The sequence below is a fragment of the Euprymna scolopes genome, chromosome 1 (assembly GCF_053919585.1).
Source record: "Euprymna scolopes isolate OS-2025 chromosome 1, ASM5391958v1, whole genome shotgun sequence".
Lineage (NCBI taxonomy): Eukaryota > Metazoa > Mollusca > Cephalopoda > Sepiida > Sepiolidae > Euprymna > Euprymna scolopes.
In genome coordinates, this window is record NC_136482.1 from 184,358,464 (window position 1) to 184,381,299 (window position 22,836).

The window sequence follows — 22,836 nt, forward strand, 5'->3', positions numbered from 1 at the left end:
TACCCTATCTCTGAATACCCTTTATGTCAAATTTCAAATGTTTAGACCAGAAATTGTCTGAGTAATTTGGTAGAGACTGCAGAGGTCAATTTTATTTTTAATTTTGACCCCTATTATGACCCCTTAACATTTGTTTTGGGCTTAAATCAAGTTATTAAGTTAGATCTATGTCCAATGAACCTATATTTAAAATTTCAAGTGTTTAGACCCAAAATTGTCGGAGGAGTTGGGTAGAGTTCTCAAAGGTCAAATCGTTGAACTTTGACCTCTTAACAGCCAAATTTCTGGCCGAAAACCGATCACAAAGTTTTTCCCAAATCTCAGTACTTTGTATATGAAATTTCGAGTCTTAAAATTGACAGAGTTATTACATAGAGCACGTTCACTTTTATAGATATATAGATAGATTTTTTAGCTCCTTACATCAAATGGCTTCATGCCTTGTCTGGTGTGATTTCCATAAAAAATAAAATTTTTTAAAATTTTAAAGACTAAATGTCATAATTTATTTATCTGTGTCTTAACTTTGGCCAAGAGAGAAATATGTTTGCCCATTTCCAAGAGGCTTGAGAACCAAGCTATGTAAAGTTTCATTCAACAAACAGAAATTTGCCGAAGAAGCAGTAAAAATAGTTTCATACATAATTGCAATGAAAACATGCAGTTTAAAAGCTGGTCGCATATATGAGACATGTATTCAAAATGCAGAAAATGCACTTTAATGGCTGACATCGTCTTTGTTTCGAGGCAGTGAGTCAATGAGCAATCAAAACTAAAAGCTAATCACTACACGATCATTCCTGCACCTTTTAAAGATGGTAAAGTGGAGGTGGGGATACTCTACAATAAAATGCATTTGTTTTTGATTGTTTGGTTTTAAGACATGTCAACTCTTTTGGGATCATTTAATGTTGAATCAAATAATTTTAGTACAAGTTTCTATGCTTAAAGTTCTTGTTTCGCAGATGCATATTTTGTAAATATTCTTAAAATTATTCTATTTAATCCATAGGCATGTACGAGCAGAATGTATCTGGGAGTAATGACATCTAAGGGTGACAGCACACTTGAAACTTGTTTTAATAGAAGGCTAACTAAATAGTTTGCTACTGATACAGTTTTTGACCGACTTTAGATAAAGAGCAAGAAGGTGCTGAATGAAAATGACCCAGCCTCCAAATCAAAATGCGGCAATGCTATCAAACAAAAAAAATAGCAAAACAATATTTAAAGCAAATAACAAAAAAAATAGTTTTTTGTAAAATTTTATAAAAAAATATTTGAGGAAGAAAATATGATGAAACAACTTTTTATTTTCAAGAGAAAGTTAAGGCTTGTTTAATTAATATTTTTTGTTTTGATAAATTGTTTTTGTGTATTTATTTTTTTGCAGACCGTTATCCTCATCTTCATGATAAGGATAACAGTCCACAAAAAATGAATACACACATTATGAAGCCATATCTCAAAGGATTCCAAAAGTAAAAAACAAATAAATAAAAAATAACATATAAATTGTTTTTTTATTTTGTTTTTCATTAGTTTGCTTTTGGACCAAACCTACTAGGTTAGGGTTAGTTTAGAGTTTGGGTGAAAAAAAATTTTTTTTTTTACATTTTGGGTGGGAGCATGTATTTAGGGTTAGGTTAGTTTTTTAGTCCTTCAAAACAAAAAAAAAATTCAAGAGACTGAATCATTTGTCCTTAAATGCTAAAATTTTTTATCGCTAATGAATAATCTTAACAGAAGGAATTTTTACAATTTACTCAAATTGTAGTTTGCTAAAAATCTAATTGATTAAGTGTATTGGTATCTTCTGCTTGTTTATGTAAACTGCTGAAAGTTGGTTTCAGCATGGGTCACAAACTGTACCAGTATCAATCATACTTTTTTGTCAACAAAAAAGATTCTACTGAAATGTATTCACAGTAAGTTTCATATTTTTTTCAAGTTTTTTAAAAATTGTTTACATAGAATACACTTTATAAATTGTTTTTAAAAAGTGACGTTAACATTTGAAAATATAAAAATTAAATGCCTCCATAATTTTTAAATCAACGATTTAAATTAATAACTGCTTCTTGAGCATACATTGTGTAGGAAATGAATCCTCTAAAATATTAGAATTAAATATAATTAAAAAAGTTGTTAAAAAAATAAAATGGAGAAATCAAGATAAATAAAGTATAAATTAGCAAAAAAATTACAGGTTTCTTTTTTTTTTTTATAGAAAAATTTATAGGATATTTTGAAATATTTACCTGCTATTTTGCACAAGGTAATCCAATATTTTGGCGAGTTGCTTTTCAAATATAGCAATTCTTAACCACAGATACTTTGGACTGTAGGAAGGAAGAGTTTTCTTAGGTTGAGCTTTTGCACTATCCAAAGACTTTCTAAAAAAGCAAAGAAAAATAAATTATTCATTTAATGATTTGACACAATGATTAAGAAAATGAAAATAAGAACCAATGAAGCAATAATAATAATAAAAATATGCAAGTCATGAAAATCTTTTGAAACCAATTCTAAAATGTATAACAAATGTGTAGCAAGCCTGGCAACCATGCAATTACGGTTATGAACCCTTGGGGGTGAGCATCATTATTATATCAGAGAGGAGTATTTTTTTCATTTTCTGTGAAAAATGGTAAACATTTACACAAGTGACAAAAAGTTAGAGAATACAATTTGCAAATGCCAATATTTTTCTGAGAGTTATGCTTTTCTGAAAGTATGTTCAGACTTAGCAAATGCACAATTCAATAAATGCAGTGTTATTTCAGTTCACAAACTCCCCCAAACCACAAACAAATCTATTCATAAAAACTAATTTCATTTTGTATTGTTTGGTTTATTCAGATTGTCGTTCTTATTTTGAGTGTTATTTTCACAACATTTTGGATGATGTAACCTCTAATCTTCTTCAGTTTTATCATGTCCAACTCAAGAATCTTTGTGTCAAATCTGGTAATCTGCACGGAATTTTGAACAGAACTCTTCATTTCATCCATAGCATGCTCTCATTCCATCAGTCATGACCAAGTAGAAGTCTTAAGTAATTCACAGTTGCATTCTATATCTGTTACATCAGGAATTCTTGCAGACCCGTGCCGTAATGGATGAAGTACTTGGTAAAATTCAATTTTAAGTGACAATCTTTTGGAGGTTGAAAATTCAATCCTCAATACAGACGATACTAAGAACAAAATTGCGAATTACTTAAGACTTCTACTGGGTCATGGCTGCTGGAATGAGAGCATGCTACTCCTGTGGATTAAATAAAAGGTTCCACTCAAAATTTTGTGCTGATTCACGAGTTCAACAGAAAGATTCTTAAGTTCAACAAAATATACATGAAGATCAGAGGTTACATCGGTTGTACGAACACAGACAGACATGTGGGATTTTGTGTTGCATGCATGAACACACAAACCCTAACTTGTAGACTATTGCATAATGCTAGTATCTTACAGAGCATCAGTTGTAGTCAGACTAGCATAATGTGAACATTATGATACACTTATAATTATCAGAATAGTGTTCGTCTTACTGAGCTTATCAAGCAGTACAACATAAGAAAATTAATATACTACTTTAAAGAAAAAGTTGCACTAAAGGTGGCTGATGTGATTAAAAAAGAATTTACTAAGTAACAAAAAGTGTATGCATGCACAAGACGGCATATTTAGTAGTTGCAATGCATGCGAACAACAGGTCTGCAGTGAGAGAAATATTTAGCCAAGAGAAGGGAAACCACTCAAGAAATGAATTAACCTTTGAAATAATAATGCCTTCTTGGATAGGAGGTTTTATGCTGTGATTATAAGCCACTTAAGTTTAAAAAAAAAAATTAATGATCCTCCAGATATGAGAACCCTTGGAGAGTTAGTATTTTTATGTCCATAGATAAAATGGTTCATTATTTTTTTTAAGTAACTAGGTGGTCTACTATACACGACACCAATATTAGTACCATACTTTAGGAAATTGCGGCAACTAGCTAAAAGTGATCTTTTGGCAACCACGCATGAGCACTTTTTTTTTAGTTGGCACAATTACACCAAAGTACGGTATATGTTTCAACAGAAGAGAATCTGTTGGATCTGTAGTTCTAAGAGAACTTTGTCTTTGGGTCCTAAGCTAACCAAACGTGTTTGGTTAAAAAATATGTTTGTCTTGATTTGAAGGCCTGTTGTTTATTTGGAGAAAACAAATATCATAACGTCTATCAAAATAAAAGATTGTTACTTTTTTAAACTGAAATTTTATTAGTAGAGAGAATCCTTTTGCTGCAGTAGTGATAGAGACATGTTATATATATATATATATATATATATATATATATATATATATATATATATATATATATATATATATACACACACACACACATATATAACATGTCTATCACTACTGATACGAGATTTCCTTGGATTTTAATTGTGCAAATGGAAATTCAATTAACTTTCTTGACGTTATATATTTGGATTTTACCGTCACTGGATTATTTATCTTCCACCAGATTATCCATTCACGTGTAATCACCTTTTTCTTCACCATATTCCCTCTGCTTCACTTTTTTTGTTATCAAGTAAGATCTTTGACTTACTTGTTGTTTCATCAAATACTTTTGCATGCAAAATCAGATCCCGCATTTTGCTAATTCCTACCCTCTGATGAGAAGGAAAGTATTTCTTCGAAACTCCGCGGAGTAAGGACTATCCACTTATCTAGTGTTTCCTTTTCAGATTAAATATGTTTTTAACTCATTTCAAAGTGTTTTTTAACATGTTTTATTAACTGTTTGCTCATACATATATATATATATATATATATATATATATATCGCTTTTATTGCAACACATTTGAACAAAAATGATCTAGATTTTTAAATAGGATTGTTATTTTAAAATGACGAAATGTATATTTTTGCTTTTAACTGAAAATAAAAATATTACAGCTCAATAGAACAAAATCCAAAATGCATTTAAAACCTTTTTATTTGTTCTCAAACAAAATAACATCAATAAAATGTATGTCTATTTGCAAGTTCCATATTTCAAGCAAATTATTGCAAAGCCATGAACAAATAATAATATAAATATATTAACAGCTGAATTATAAAATATTCAATAAAATGGCGGACAACAATTTTAAAGCAAATACAGAAGTTACTTCTTTGTCTAAATTCAAGATTGACTGTTAACAAAACAATTATAGTCATACAGAGTAAACTTGGCAGGATAAAAAAAGACTTTATTGTCACTGTCAATTGCATTAAATGATTAAATATATTATACACACACGCACACACAAGGTGTCTTAAAAATGTACTCTTGTACTCGCACTTCAAATGACGATAAAATATTTATTTACGAATAGAGTGATATGAAATAGCTTTGAATATGGAAGAATAATAAATGTAATTAAAGAATCATGTTCGCAAATGCTATAATTGATGTGTATTTATTGTCCAGACGACACTGATAACAATTAAAGTGTGAGAACATTTTTTGAGACATCCTATATGTGTGTGCATACATATATATGATGATTGCAACGTCTTGTCAGACGAGTGCCACTCCCTCAGACACTTAAAGTCCATGAGCCCAAATGCCTGAGGGAGTATCTATACAAAGATGATGTTACAGAGTCTTAGCTTTGTACGACAGCTAAGTCTCTCTCTCGGTTCAAAATGTTGAGATCTAGCAACAAGCAAGAGCAAGATAGCCAGCAACAAATTAAACTGCAGACCAGCTTAATGCGGGTACTGGTCTTCCGCTTTAAAAAAAAAACCCAAAAAAACCCATATATATATATATATATATATATATATATATATATATATATACACACACACACGTTTAAAAAAACATTTAAAGAAATAAATGTCTAAATTTCCACAGTATTTCTCACGGTTAATGGTGGCTGAAGAATGGATTAGGTCCTTGCTAATGAAGCCAGAGATGACTTCTCTTGCTGGGTTCAAATCTATCAACTGGTAATTATCGTGACACTCTGCACTGATGATTCCCAAAAGGATGAAACACTAGTGTCTGTAGATATTTAATAATTATTATAGTAAATAATATATATTTACTATAATAATTATTAAAATAATTATTAAATACCTACAGACACTAGTGTTTCATCCTTTCGGAAATCCTCAGTGCAGGGTGTCACAATTAATACCAGTCGATAGACCTGAACCCGGCGACAGAAACCATTTCCGGCTTCACCAGCAGGAACTGTATCCATTCGGCTACCGTTAACCACGTGAAATAATGTTGAAATTTAAACATTTTATTTTTAAATGTTTTTTTTTTTACGTCAGTCAGAGTGATCTAATGGTTATATGATGATCCACGCATGAGAGCTAAATTGACTGACTTAATTCAAGCGAAAGTGCTCAGCGATAAGAAACGAGTTTCTTAAAAAGGCAGACATAATTATTTATCATAATTTGTTGAAAAAATAATAAAGAACTGCAGAAAATAAATATTAAAAAGAAAAACATGTGCTATATACATTAAAAATATACAGAGCTGTTTGGTGAAACCAGAAAAGTAAACATACTCATTTTGTTTGAGATGGAGATTGATAATTTATATTATTTTGATTGTTCAGATTTCTCTTCTCATCTTAGATGTTATTCTCACAAAAAGGTCGAGATTATATTGGCTGAAACATTGCGAGAGTAACTTCCAAAATGAGAGCTGTAATTTGTATAACCCGAATAATACAGATTCTATTTATTTAAATTATAATATAAATATATATATATTTAATTAAACCTTCTGAAAAAATATGAATTTTATTAAAGAAAAAAAGGTTTTATGTGGATGCATTTATATATAACTAGTAGTAGCATACCCGTCCCAGGATATGTAAAATCAATTCCTCAAATAAAACAGTTTTTCACCACTTTTATGTCCCCTTACAAAGATTAGAACCAAAATATGATGATAATAAATCATATGCCTAGAATCCTTATTCCAATTTTGATCCAAATCTATTATATAGTTTGAGTTCTAGAAAATATTTAAAATTTACGGCTATTGCTTAAGAAATGGCAAATTAGGTCATTTTGCTTGGTGCATCCATATTTTGTGATGAAGATGCTATTTCAAACCCGAGCATAACTGACTGATGGAATTGCTTATAGAAATGTGTGGACATAACTAATAACGTAATAAAGAAAAAGAATTAGAGGTCAAATTCAATACAAATTTGAAATATTTTACTTTTCAAATGGGAGATTGTGCTCATATAAATGTCTTAAAACTCATTTGAAATACACCAAAAATACTGAAATTTGAAGAATATTTATTAACCCTTTACAACTGGAATTATTTTTAATGTAATAAAAAAAAAAAATTTAATCATGAAACCCACACGTGACAGAAGTTAGCGTGCAACTGACGCACAAACATAAACAAACCCCTCATTCACTTGTTGAACCATAAGAATAAGAAATACCTCCTTTTTGAAAGGTGACTTGAAAGTACAATTTAGTGGTAAAAGGTTGATTTATGTCTTACACTTATTGTTAAAACTTTACAAATTTTTAAGATTTCTAATTGCATGTGATTTTCTAAAATAGATTTCAAATCAATAAATAATGGGTTTAAAAACAAAATTTAAAATAAAAAAAGCAACTGAAAGGGAAAAATAAATTAATTAAATATCATCAAATACAACAAGGATGAATTCTAAGGTCGAAATCCGACTAAGTCGGTGGACCAATAAAATGAACCTAGTTCAAAAGCAGTAATAACATGAAAGATTTAATAAGAACGGATCCATTCTTAAGGTGTGTTAATTTAATCTGCACATTTAATGACTGAAATGTGTGGACGTGTTTAATAAGCAAAAAAAATAAAAATAAAAATAAAAAGTAGATATCAAAAGCTAGTATAAAAATAATGATAGACACTGGGATGAATTGCATTAGAACAAAATGCGACAAACACACGATTTTCAAAATTATGTTTTTAATATCTCAAATTGATAAATTAGGAGGACAGTAGGGCGATAAGTTTGTTATTTTAATTTGTCAAGTTCATAGGTTTGTATAATTAACTTTGTGTTTCATTTTCATTGCAACATCAGTTTATTGGCATTCATAAAAAGAAAAAAAAAAAAGCAACTATTGGAGCAAAGGTAAGTGAGCTGATATCAGGATAAAGATATTGCAGCAAGAGTAATCGAACCGCCATCAGAGTAAAGGTTAGCAAACTCCTACAGGAGCAAAGGTTACCAACAAAATGGCTACCAAGCTAATATCAGTACAAAGATGTCGCAACAAAGGTAATAAGTCATTATCAGAGCAAAGGTCATCAAGCTGATATTGCAGTAAATATATCATAACAAAGATCAAAAAGCAGCTATTGGAGCAAAGGTAATTGAGCTGATACTGGTGCAACATTACAGCAAATCATAGTATCATTGAATCAAAGATCATTAAGTTGATATCAAAACGAACATCATAAGTCAGTATTATGTAACATTAATATTTGAAAGAGGATAAAAATTTTACAGATTTATATATATGCTAGCAGACGTACCGAGAGTTGCTTGATATTAAATGTAACATTAAATTCCTTTAAAAAAATAAAGTAAAAAAAATTGGAAAGAAACTGAGACATGTGCATGTGAGTATTGTTTTTTTTAAACAGTTCACTTCTTTGTATATAAAAAAAACAAAAAAAAACTACTCAAGCTGAGATTGAAACCAAAACCTAAAGACAGTGAGTCATGTACAATAACCATTAGGCCAGCTTGCCACGCTCTTTAAAAGGTGTTTTCAAACATACTTATTCTTAGCATAAGAAAGCTGTCATGTGAATGATCCACGCATGCACAGTTATGAAACAGTTTACAAGCAGATAAAGATCCAATGATCCCACACATAACAATTTTTAAAATTTTGACTCTTTAGCAGCCCTTTTTTTCCGGATGAAAACTGATTAAAAAGTTTTCCACATTGAATATCTTGTATATCAAATTTCAAGTCTGTAGATAAAATCTCGAGTATATAGGTTGAGAGTTGTCCTCTCTCTCGCGCTCACACACACACATTTCGCCTTTATAGATATATACAAGGTTCCTTCGATAAATTTCCAGACTTTTTTGTAGAGGCATCTAAAATTGTCATAGACTCTTGAAAATTCAGTATGTTATTGCTATACATACTATGAGATGACTGACCAATTTTTATAATTTCAGGTTTAAATGAACAGCTACAGCAGGAATTGAAATGCACCCTACTAAAGCCTGATTGTCACAGCTAATGAATTTCAAAAATGCAATCTAGATGTGAGGACGATATGCAATAAAATTCTGTTTTAAACTTGGAAAAATGTCACAGAAACGTTTGGGAAACTTTAGACTGATTTTGGACCATCTTGCATGAATCTAGCATCAGTTTTTGAGTAGCATAAGAGATTCAAAGAAGGCAGGAAGTCTGCAAGGGATGATGAGACGTGTGGAAGGAGTAAGGAAGTCAGAACACCAGAGTTGATTGGCCAAATAAAGAATTTCATTGATAAAGACCGTCATGCACAGTTTGATGTCAGTGTGGGAATTGTACACACAATTAACCATGAGGAACTGAAAATGTGGAAAATTTGCATGAAGTTTGTCCCAAGAGTAACTCCATTCTTGTCATTGATCAAGATTGGCATCAAGACAATTCCTCCCCCACCCTATAGTTCAAAACTTGCTCCCTGTGGCTTTTAGTTATTCTCTAAGTTCAAAGAAAACCTTAGAGGCTGTCATTATGAGACAATTCAGGAGATGAAAGAGGCTGTAATGAGGGTCATTGACACGCTCAAACAAGAGGACTTCCATGGGGTTTTCCACAAGTTGTCAGAACGGTACAAGTGCCTTGCAGTTGAAAGAGATTACTTCGAAGGGGACTAGAGTTTCATAAGTGTACTATCAATAAAAAAACACATAAAAAGAGTCTGGATACTTATTGAAGGCATCTCGTAGATTTTACATCAATTTTTTAGCTAAAGATTTTGTAAAATTGTTTCAAAATATGTTTCTAAGGAGTTCAGTCTATAAATTAAAATTTGTCACTTACATTCAAGCATGGAAATGTTTTCATTTTAATCAATCAGATTAATAGTTAGTTATAGATTCAAGAGATTCTGTTTATTTTTAGAAATTTGTAGTTGGTGAATCTGTGTTGCATTTGAAGATTCTTGATAAATTGCAGAAACGTATCTGCAATTTCATTGGTCCCCACACTTTTTTCTTCACTGCAACCTCTCTCTCACAGACGTGATGTTGTTAGTCTTTTCTATAAATACTATTATGGCACGTGTTCCTCAGAATTGTCTGATCTATTCCCTGCTTCCTTTGTTCCAACTCGTTTGACTAGTTGGCCTAGAGGTCTCCATCAATTTGTTGTAATACCTCATTGTAATACAGCTTACTATTCCAGTAGTTTCTTTCCAACTCTTCTTGGAACTCTTCTTCCTACTCAGTTTTCCTTCTACTTACAGCCTTGGTTTGTTTTAAGATCTAAGGTCAATAGGTATCTCCTGTCTTTGTAATAATCGGCTTTCATTCTTATTAGCTTCTTACATCAAGTGGCTTCATGCCATGTCTCGAGCGATTTCCATTTAAAAAAAAAAATGTACATGATATGAATTTTATAAATACATTTTATTTAAAAAATACAAAATGCAATTCTGTATCAGTCATTTTTTTTTTTTTTTTTCTTGTAATACATCATTTCCATTTTTCTTTTGTCCAAGAAGAATCTGATTATGTTGAGTATGAGTATTCATCCGGTAATAGCAGATGATTTAATTTTTGTGAGAAAAGCTTCATGCCAGCCCTGTCAAAGGCATTGGATATATCAATGGCTATCACCCTACAGTAGGGTTTCCCAAACTTCAGGACACCATGGAGCCCCTGAGCAGGGCAAAGGTTTTTCACAGAGCACTAACAAGATAATTTCTAAAATAAATATGAAAAAATATTAATTTCAAATTTTAACGCATACTTATTCATTAATTGTTCCTGTTTGTGATTTTACTATACTTTCATGTTTACAACCATTTTCTTTTTTTTTGTTTAATCAAAAATTGTATTTTTTTTTTAATTTATTTTTTATTTACTTTTTCATGAACCATCTTGAAACTCTTTACACCTGTAGTTATGAATCATATTTGTGTCCAGTAAAAAAAGATCAATAATTAAATGTCTGCATATAAAACATTTGGTCAAAGAAAGGGCTTGCAGAGCCCCTCAGCCTCAGCCCCAGAGCTCTGTGGAGATCACTTTGGGAAACCCTAGTCTAGAGTATGGTATATGTGTTCGGAGATAATCATTATGATATCTGCAGTGGAACGAACTTGCCTAAATCCATACTGCCTGTATGAACAAAGTTTAGTATTTATGAGGTGACTAAGACTAGATTGAATAACAACTCGAAGATTTATGCAAGGAGAGAGGGTGTATACTGAGAGGGCAATAATTATATTGATCATTTCCTTTACCAGAATACGTATTTCTACAAACATTGGCTACATATGTGTATACATATTTCTGTTGTAATTCCTTTAGAAAAACAGCATCATTGGGCTGGATGTTTTACAATTAAATCAGATTTTAAATAGTCTGTGATTGAGCACTTTTTGATAAACACTGGAGTTTCAGCAGATAAAATGATTGCATTTTTTTGTGGATTGTTGTTTTCTGGGTTTTTAGCCAGTAAAAATAGCTGCTCAGGTGTCAAAATTAAAAAAAAAAAAAAAAATAGAGTTAGGTAGGAGTAAGTCGACTAAATGTGTTATTTATATACATGGACAAATTTATACATATATTCATTAAAATCGATTCATTGTTAATTATTTCTTATCCTTCTAATGATAGCTCAAATGGTAATGACTAAAGCTGGAGCATGATATGTTTTGGTTTCGATTCTAGCTGATGGCATCAAAATCGTTTATTTTTTTTATTTTTGAAATCGCTACTATGTATTGCGTACAATATAATATAACAATCGATAGTAAATTGACTCTATAAAAATAAATACAAAATCTGCATAAATTAAATATCATATTGAAGCATATTTTATGACCAGGCAATGCTGGGAAGAGAGCCAATATATATATATATATATATATATATATATATATATATATATTAGAAAAAGTACCCGTCGTTGACTGGGTTCAAAAACAGCCTAGAGAAAATGGACTCTGATTTATGAAAGTATTATATGTTATGAAAAGAAGGGTTGTAAAGAGATAGCTTCAAATTTGGGGGTATCAAAACCAAAGCAAAATATGATGAAACTAAAAATAAAATAGATAAACCCCATAATTTATTATACCATACCTGTTCACACTGAAACACTTATCACAATAATCTGTGGATCTATATCAAAAAACCTTGTTAAACTTTGTGACATATTTCCATTCTATGGAGGTCAGGCGCGAACGAACACCCCATAATTTTATTATACCATATTTCTTCAAACTGAAACATAATTATCAAAGTATACTTATGCAGATAGATATGAAAATTCTTTATTAAAGTTTGTGTCTATTTCTATTCTATGGAGGCCAGGCACGAACGCAGACCCCACAATTTTATTATACCATCCCTATTTAAGTTAAAAAATACTTATCAAAGTATTATTATGTACATCTATATCAAAAACACTTGTAAACGTTTTTTTTTTCATTTTTAAATTTTTTATTTCCATACTTTGTGGACCAGGCGTGAACGCAGACCCCACAATTTTAATGAACTACTATTCTGCCAGATCAAACATAGCCATTCCTGTGTCTCGATACATCTTCTATCATATGTGATCAGTTTTCTATAATAGTCAACCATATAGGAGCCTATTTGTGACCAGACACACACACAGACGTTCAGCTGTTTATATATATATATATATACATACACACACACTAGCAGGGAAATCCAACGTTGCCCAGGATTGAATAATAATCCACGAATGTTTCACACTCTCATATTTTTATTGTAATTGAAATCGGTGAAATCGCCCATTTTTCAATCAAATGAATTGATTGCTTGCTCTAGTTGAAGACCCATCATGGTGCACTAGGAGGAAGTTTCACATGCCTCCCTGCAGTGACTTAGCCTACAATACATTGTAGTCTACATTGCACTGTAGAGAACCTACTGTTGATTTTATAAAATTATCTTATATATAACTAGCCTGGGTGGCTGGCATTGCCCAAGTGTTTGGAGGTGTGTGTTGAGCAAAAAAAAAAAAAAAAAAAGTTGTAGTAGGAAGGCAGGCTTGAACCTTTGATGCAAAGGCGGGAAAGAAAGTGGAGGTGTGTGTAAGAGTGTTGGTTGAGCAAAAAAAAAAAAAAAAAAAAAAAAATAGGAGGCTCGACCCATATCACGCCAGAGGAAAAAGAGGAAAAACCCCCAAAAAACTGTCTTACCGCTGTACTCACTGTGGCTGTGATGTCACAGGCGGTTGAAATAACGCCTTTTATGCGACATTGTGGAAGCGAGGGTTGAATGACTTGTAAAAATGCTAGCGAAAAAAACCGACCCTCCCTGTACAAAAGTTGAGGGTGAAGGAATTAATGTTTTTGGCCAATTTTTCGATATGTCGTCTGAAGGGTTGTGCTTCAAAATGATACAGATTTCGTGAAATTCCGTTGCCTCTATTGAAAGTATTATACAAACATACATACATTTAAACGGATTTTTGCCCTTTATATTATAGATTAACCTGGGTGCCTGACATTATCGATACTTATTTGACATTCTGATACAAAACCTATCAAAGAACACTGCCAGGCACATAAAGTACCTTTGTGCGAAATTTCATAAAAATCGGTCCAGCTGTTTTCGAGTCTATAGGAAATGAACTCACACACACGAAGTTCCTTTTATATAATAGTAGAAGTAGATAGATTTAGTGAACTTAAATAGTAGAAATTGGTTTATCTAGATACTTAAATAATTATTGAATACTGTAATTTTAAAAATAGAAAAAAAGTTTTTTCAGAAAAACACTTCTACGCATCAGAAAATCTTTTTTCTTTTTTTTAAAGAATATTGTATTCTTAAATATTACAAAAAGTGTCAATTGGATCGAAACAAACAATTCTGGCCAGCAATTAATGATTTACAATAATGCGGTAAACAAATATGACATTATGTAGGGCAATACTAACATGTTTCACAAGAAGCAATTACTGGAATTATCAAATATGGGTTAAATAGTTCCACTTGATTTTGTAATCATAGGAAGTTATTTATTTATTTATTTATTTTTTTTTTTGCTAGGAATGTGAGTAATCTCTATGTTACTTCAATCAAACAAGATTTTTTTGCGGTAGAATAATTTTGTAGTCAGTACAGAGTGATATGTATATATATATATATATATATATTTTACATGGGTGTCACCACTTATCAAGGCTTGAAGGCCATTCAGGGATAAGGGTTATTGCGTGTACAGTAATCAATGAGATAGTATTGTAGTAATCATTAGTATTGGGGGTTTTGATAGAGTGTTTTACTTACGGGGGCGGTTTGTCAGGAGTTTGTTTATGTTGGACTTGAAGACGTCCAAGTTGTAGTCAGGTGGGAAACAGGCAAGCGGCAGAGAGTTCCACTGGCGTGCAGTTCTAAGAAAGCTTTGCTCATGGAATCTACGTTTGGATTTAGGCACAGATAAAGAGTGGGAAAAATTATTGACAGTAGTTTCAGCCAGACGGGTGTTTCTCGTGAAAGATTGGCGAGGGGGGGACGAGGGATTGGAGCTCAGACGAGCACCTGCCATGGAAATAACGATAAAACAAAGACAGGCTCGCAACGTCTCTTCTATGGGAAAGAGGTTGCAGGGAAGAGAAAAGAGCACCCCCCACTAAACCACAAAGTCTATTTTGTACTCTGTCAGGGCAGGACAGGCTGTTTTTAGCAGCTCCTGCCCAGATATGGCAGCAGTACTCCATCCTTATAGATGACAAAGCAGCTATATTCCAAATTCCAAGATGTTATTCATCTTACAATTTATTTATTTCCACACGTAATTTTTTTTTAAACAGCACCCGTTTCGTAGTGCAGAAATAATTATATAATTATTATGTCAACTTTCTTTGAATATTTTCTGCCATAGACTCTTCAGAAAAATAGGCACTTTTTAATTTTAAAAAGAAAATAAAAGGAATTGGGCATGATCTCATAAATCCACAAAAACCTGAAGGATATTTGCATCATGTGTTATGATATCAGATCCATACATATAACAATTAGTACATTAAAAAATATTTTGAGGGATATTCATTCTAATCGTTCTTAATACATTAGTTTCACATCTTAACTGAAAATTATCTCTAAAGACGAATCTAAAAGCGATTATGGCAGTTAAATAAACCAGTCCTTCTCATCAGAAAGAAAACTCATTAGAAAATTAGAAAAGAACTATGTAGGCACAAATTGTCTATATTATTTAATTAAACAAGCTTACAACTTTCTTCAGACTTATTGAATAAAAACACTTTAACAATAAAACATTATGGAAACTATTTCTCTTATAAGGAAATGATAAGAATATATGTTAAAGTGTTTTTTATTCAGTAAGTCTGAAGAAAGGCTGTTCTTACGAAAATTTTTAAACAAGGTTTGGATTTGTCCGAATAGTCTTAAAACAATTGTAACTAACGATGAAATACACTATTTGTTGCTATCAACCCATTCTTTGAAGTCTTAGTTTTTGTTAAAACAATATATCTTCCATCTTCTCCTGGTATCTTTATGGTCAGTGAATGTTTTAATACGAGATACATAATTAAATCTGTTTTCTGCGTCATATATGACAAATATTGATCTGTGTTAAAAAAGCCAAAACGAAAAACTGTACTTTCAATCAATTTCAATAATTAATCCTGATCAATATAATTTTTTATTAATCATAGAGTAAAGTGGATAAACTTTTATCCTCACACTCAGATATACTCCAACTTTCTTCATGATCACCAGGAAGTAAAATTGCACATACATTTGTTCCTGTCAGTGAGGCTTAATAATACTAAGAAATAGGAAAATAAAAATGATTTCTGAATGTTAGTTTCTTTATAAACCAAAACAGATCTGCAGTTTGTTTTGTTCTACTTTTCATAATAGAAAAGAAAAACTTATGATAATTGAATATTCTGTTTGTTAATATTAAACAATTACTATTTCGTTTTAAAAATGATTTGTCAATCGTAATTAAAAACAAGCATTATTAAAAAAATAAAATTAACAAATAGAGTCAATAAAGCAATTCATATCTTCGCAAATATTTTGTAATTATTGAATTTTGAATTATGTCAGCATAATTAATGCATCATCAATTTAAACAAGTTATTAAACTCTAAACATAATAAATTTTGTGTAAAAAAATGATTGTCATAATTAAAAACAAAAATTATATAAAAAAAAAATTAAATTAACAAATAGAGTCGATAATGTAATTCATATTTTAGCAAATATTTTGTAATTATTGAATTATGTCAGTTAAATGCATCATCAAATTAACCAAGTTATTAAACTATAAACATAATTTAGTGACAAACAAAATAATTTCACTAGTGGAACAGTTTATTCAATAAAAAATTATGAGAATAATCTTACCAGGAAATTAACATTTTTAGATCATCCTTCTTTTAACAGATTCTCCAAAATAATATTCAGACATGTGGAAAACTTTTTAATCAGTTTTCATTCAGAAGAAAGGGCTGCTAAGGGGTTAAAAAAATTGGTACATGGTAGTCATCAAATTTTTATTGGTTTGCCGTTTCATGAATGTGCATGCATGAATAGTTCACATTACAGATTAATCATGTTAAGTAGTTTGAAAACACCTTTTAAAGGCGTATCATGCTGGTCTAATGGTTATCGTACTTGACTCACTGCCCTTAGGCTTTGGTTTCGATCTCAGCTCATGTATTTTTTCTTTTTACTTACAAAAAGTGAACGATTCAGGAAAAAACATAATATTTGCAGTTTTTTTTTTTTTTTACTTCCTTTTTTTTTTTAAAAGGAATTTAAGGTTACATTTAATACCTACAGCATTTCTGTTTATAATAAATGAGAATTCTGCATTAATTAAAATATAATATTTATGTATATTTTAAGACTGGGCAACGCTGGGTGGCCTGCTAATTATTTTATACTTTTAGAAAACATTACTCTTAAAACAAAATTTTACAGTGAGAGTAGAAACATTATTCTTTGAAAACATTACTCCTCGGCATTGGCAATCTCTGTGAAAATATTACTCGACTCGACGAAATGCAGCATCCCTCTGCCTGTTCTACAAGTACTTTAACGATGAATGCTCCGACAAACTGCAAGCACTCGTACCCCCAACAAACCTGACAAGCAGCTAAATCCCACCCCTTCACCGTAGAGATCCCTAGATGTAAGAGAGCCTTCTACTCCAGTATTTTCTTCCCCCAAACCGCTAGACTTTGGAATTCCATTCTGGGTTCCTGCTTCCCAACTGTACTGACATGCAAAAGCTCAAGTGTGATGTGAACCGACATCTTGCTGCCCAACTCCCCACATAGTACCCCTGTAGATTATGTCATTGATAGTAGCCCCTTACATCAAAGTGGCAATGTGCCTTGTTTGGGGTGAAAATGCAATAAAAAAGTAGTCTTTGTCACTGGTAATCTTCTTTGCTCTTTGACCCTCAGCCACCATTTTCTAGTATCTATTTAGGGAGAAAATAAATAGGAAGAAATAAAATTTAGATTTTTAGAAGTAGAAGACTTAATAATACGGTTGGGGGCAAACTTACTGATGCTAAGGCATGATGTGACCAGCTGATTGATCAGATCAGACATTTCCAACAATCCCACCTAGCCAAAGTAAAGGCAGAATAGTGTTGCAAGTCACATGACCATTTATACAACCAGACCATGAACTGCTCAACTACCAAGATCCTTTCTTAAGGTATCACAGGTTGTTATATCCAGTCCCTGTTGATTTTGAAGTGGGAGTTTAGTTCTGTGCAGTTCTAGGAGGTCCAACCTCCTAGACCTTGCTTTCTCTCTTTGAGAAGGGGTTATTTCATTGCTAATCGCCTGAGGTGTGCTTACCGGGGAATGCCACTTGGGCTGCCCAAACACTTTTTGCAGGTCAGAGTGCACCTCTTTGGGGGCGCTAACTTCTCAATCCGACTTTCCAATTCTGGTGTCACAGTTCTTGCAGTAGGAGAGAACTAAATACTGTCATCCATGGCTTTCAGGTGACCTCATTTTCAGGGGAGGGAGTTACTCCTCATGTGTCTGCAATTTCTGAATTTGTGGCCCCACCCATAAGGCGATGGTACTAACAGGAAGCAGGAAGGTCATTTAAAGGCAGTCAGAGCAAATAAGTTACCAGAATAGAAAATCTTCTGATATCTATGGACCTCTATAGTCTAGAGGTGCAATTTAGCAGGTGGGTTGGTGGTATTTTCATTTAGTGGGATACAAGTGTAGTGAGTAAGGAGAGAGAAAGAGAGTCTTGGTGTACTAACCAAGATATGACAATCATGTTGACATACCAGTTCTTGTTAGATCCCTAAAGTTAAGCAATATTGAGCCTAGTCAGTACTAGATGGGTGACCAGTTTGGAAATACCAGATGGGTGACCAGATTTGGGAATATTAGATACTTTATGTAGGGAAATATCGGATGCAACTCTCTGCAAGAGTTGCAAAAACCTAACGTCATCATCTCCCCTAATGGGGATATACATGCGATTGAGAATGGCTTATGAATTTCATATTCCCATGAAAATTCCTCCTTTGGAGGAACCCAGTTAAACCCACTTTAGAGTTAGTGCCGCAGTTTCATTTTCATTCAATATGTGGCAACAGTATTATATTCTTAATCGAGTGAATAAATTTTCTCAAAATGTTTTAGCAGAACAAATTAGAGCACACTCCTCTCTCAACTTCATGTGTTGAATGTGGGTGTGAAGGAGTGACCATAGTCCATTGCGGTATGGAATAATAGGTGTCCGAAGAAGATTGATGAGGCAATCAGTGTTAAACTGAGATAGGAAATGGTCAGCATGTCCTTTTTCTAGAACAGTGTAAAACATTCTGCGTGATTATAAATTAAGACCTATTCTCAGGTTAAACCAGTATGCCACTGCTTACGTCAGGGTTAAGAACTCTTCCCCCACTGTTCTAGTCCTTATATATGTAGCAATCTAACTTGCTGAAGGCAGAAACAGCAACGCGATTCGAATCATTAATCTACATCCATCATCAATGTCAAATTCATCCAAACAGGTTCTGTGAAATAAAAAGAATTTCACATCTTAAATTTTTTTTTCTCAGCAAAGTGATATGTCAAAATGGCCGAGTCCAAAGGTTTTACTAACATGACATTATCTTGCAGAAGGTGGGCCAGGTCTCAGTTTTCTTAATGCTGACAAAAATCAACACACAGTGATCAATCAGTGAAAGCTGCTACAAAACTTGGTCACTTATCAGCTATATATAAATATAATATGAAAAAAAGAGGAAGAATAAGATTTTCTTTTTTTTCTCCCTTTTATAAGTTAACTAGTGGGGGTACATGGCGTTGCCCGGGTGTGAAGAGGTAGTGCAGTAAGGAACCCGAAGGGTAGAGTAAGGTGCTAAAAAAAAAAAAAAAAAAAAAAGTGGTAGTAGCAGGGATGTGGAGAGGTGGGGGTATCAAAACAACAGTAGGCAGCCCGGGTGGAGAGAGGTGTTAAAAAAAAAAGTGGTAGTAGACAGGCAGGCTCGAACCTGTAACACGAAGGAGGAAAAGAAGGTGAAAAAAAACCCCAACATCTTAGCTGATACATCCATCACGAAACCGGAAGTTACAAGCGTTGAAATTAAGCGTAGTCAATCCAACGGAGACGATGACTTGCGAAAATATTGATGAAAAAACCGACCCCTCCTTATAGAAAACTGCCAGTTGAAGGTAAAGGAATTAATGTTTTTGGCCAATTTTTCGATATTTGTCATCCGAGAGGCCGAGCTTTAAAACGATAAAGATTTTGTCATGTTCCGATGCATCTGTCGGAAGTTTTTGCGAGACATAAACACACACACACACACACAAATTTTGCATTTTATATATTAGAAGACAACAAAAGATTGAATTACAAAAAAAAATGTTGTATTTCGTCCATGAGTAATAATGAGATCTAATAAGATAAAAACTTATGGCTATCTTTGGTAAGTGAAAAGTTTCTTAGAGTAAATGAAAAAAAAAAAGAAAAAAAAAAGCTTTTCTTTTTCTGATCATAATCTTTCATATGATTTAAACACCATAGCACAGCATATTAGATACAGGGGTCACTTTAATTCAAAGTCAACTCAAACAAAGGGACATAACTGTGAATATAATAAATAAGTGGACTCAAACAATATCATGTTTCAATACAAAATTTGGAAAAGACATGGATGTCACTCAATGTCAAAAAAAACAAGATAATAGTAATTAACAAAATGAAAAAAATTTTAAGATATGTATGTAAATTGAAAATCTGGAACAATAACAAATTTTTTCGTAGCTGAATCACAAAGGGTGGATAATGTGGAGAATAGAAATAGATAGAGCAAATAGTGAATTTTGAAATCACAAAACATAGACAGCTAAATATAAAAAGAAAAGGAAGAGGTTTAGAGGATAGAGTCTACAGAGAATATATATATATATATTCTTTGTAGACTATCCTCTAAACCTCTTCCTTTTCTTTTTATATTTTCTTTATATTTTATTTATATATATATATAGGATTGTTGAATTTTTATTTATTTTTTATTAGCGATTAATTTCTTTCTTTTTTTGCTCCCTGAGCGTTTATATTGTTTACATTTTTTTCACCCACATTTTAGGACGTATTATTTTTTTTAATATTTTATTTAAATATTATTTATTAATTAATAATTACTACGTGCATAAAAGTAAGTCATCTATATACATGCAGGTTTCGGAGTTTACTCCTCATCACTATAGCTAGACTTTTATTGACAAGGATCGAACCTACAACGGCTCGATAAGTAGTCTAGTGTTTTACCACGCAACCACCAGGCCCTTGCCAATTTTTATGCACGATTTTTATCGCTTATCGATATAAATGTAAGATTGTTGAATTTTTATTTATTTTTTTATTAGTGATAAATTTCTTTCTTTAATCACTAATAAAAAAATAAATAAAAATTCAACAATCTTCCATTTATAGTGATAAAAAAATTGTGCATAAAAATTGGCAAGGGCCCCCGGTGGTTGCGTGGTAAAACACTAGACTACTTATTGAGCCGTTGTAGGTTCGATCATTGTCAATAAAGTCTAGCTATACTGATGCGGAGTAAACTCCGAAACCTGCATGTATATAGATGACTTTTATGCACGTAGTAATTATTAATTAATAAATAATATTTAAATATATATACTAGCGGGAGAGGGGGCGCCCAGCTTTGCCCGGTCGTAAAATATACTTGAATATGATATTTTAATTTGTTCAGATTTCGTATATATTATTATAGAGTCGTAATTTCAAAAGTAAAAAATTGTAGCATTCAAAGCTGATGACATTACTACTGTACCAACGTGACACGCATATGAACGGATTACAAATTTAAAATAAACTAAGATGTATGTACAAAATGAATTAGGATTTTTTTTTCAATTTTGACCTATTTTTGACCCCTTAAAAACTATTTAAACTATCTAAACCAATAAAAGAACAGTCTGTAAAAATCCAATCATTTGAGGCCTCTTGCGCCACTCTGTGACTTTCAGTTTCAGAGGAGATTTTGAAAATATGGAGACAGACAGACAGGCATATAGCCTTTTATATACGAGATATATAATGGAAGTCGTTTTAGCTAAAAAGAATAAAAGATGATTATCACAGAAGATACCTAGTGGATTTAGTCATGAAAAAAAACAAGGCTATAGGTAGGAGCAAAAGAGTCAGCAGGAACAGTTCTACAAGCTTGCAGTTCTTGGAAAGAAGTTACTGGAATTATTATATTATAGTGGGGTATCAAAATATAAAATTGATAAAGACCACTAGATCAAGGAGTCAAACGAGCTGAGACAAAGGAAGCTAGAAAAGACTGGGACTACCAACATCAAGTCTGTATGAAAGAGAGAGTGCAGAGAAGAAAGAGTGGGACCAACCAAATATGGTAGCATCAATTAAACTAAATTGACAATAATCATCATCATCATCATCATGTTTTACATCTTTAATTGTTGCAAGCATTAGACGTTTTGGTAGCCTCTTTCAAATCCCATCTCAAGAATGTTTATTACAATGGTAAGTTTTGGGATATGGTTCCAACTCATCCTTGATTACTACTTCTCAAATTTAACATTGATGTTCTCTTCCTCATCTAGCAGGGCAATTTGATGGATCCACCTACCAGTATGGTTTACATGTTCAAAGTAGTGTAACTTATCTAAATAATAAAATAAGTGAAGTGCTTGCATCTTTAATTTTGGGTAAGGAAATGCCATGTAGGCTGGTCTGGGATTTTGACATCACGTTAGTGATGGGACGATTCCAATATTTTTCCAGATTCTGATACAATTACCAATTCTGATTCTTTATAAATCTCTAATTGTTTAACAACAGAGTTGTTATTTATTTTCGATTACCGTAAAAACACATTAAATGCGCAGATATTTTCTCAAGCATAAAAATACACTTGTGGAAGATGATCTATAGATTTTAGTTTACTGGTAATTTAAAATCATTATTATTACCAGAAGTGGAAGATTTTTGTTTTAAACAAAATAAAATTAAAAAAAAAAAATGCAATTAAAAGAATCGTTTTGGGCA

At 32.1% G+C, this 22,836-nt stretch overlaps 1 protein-coding gene across 4 annotated transcripts in view; it reads right to left on the bottom strand.

Annotated features, from left to right (window-relative positions):
* The window catches only part of LOC145278208 (small G protein signaling modulator 1-like), a 359,099-nt gene that overhangs the window by 144,644 nt on the left and 191,619 nt on the right, over positions 1-22,836 (bottom strand). For all 4 annotated transcript variants that reach the window (XM_080130507.1, XM_080130503.1, XM_080130500.1 and 1 more), the window contains one exon: positions 2,262-2,396. In XM_080130507.1, the coding sequence (XP_079986633.1) occupies positions 2,262-2,396 (135 nt within the window). The remainder of the gene's footprint in view (positions 1-2,261; positions 2,397-22,836) is intronic.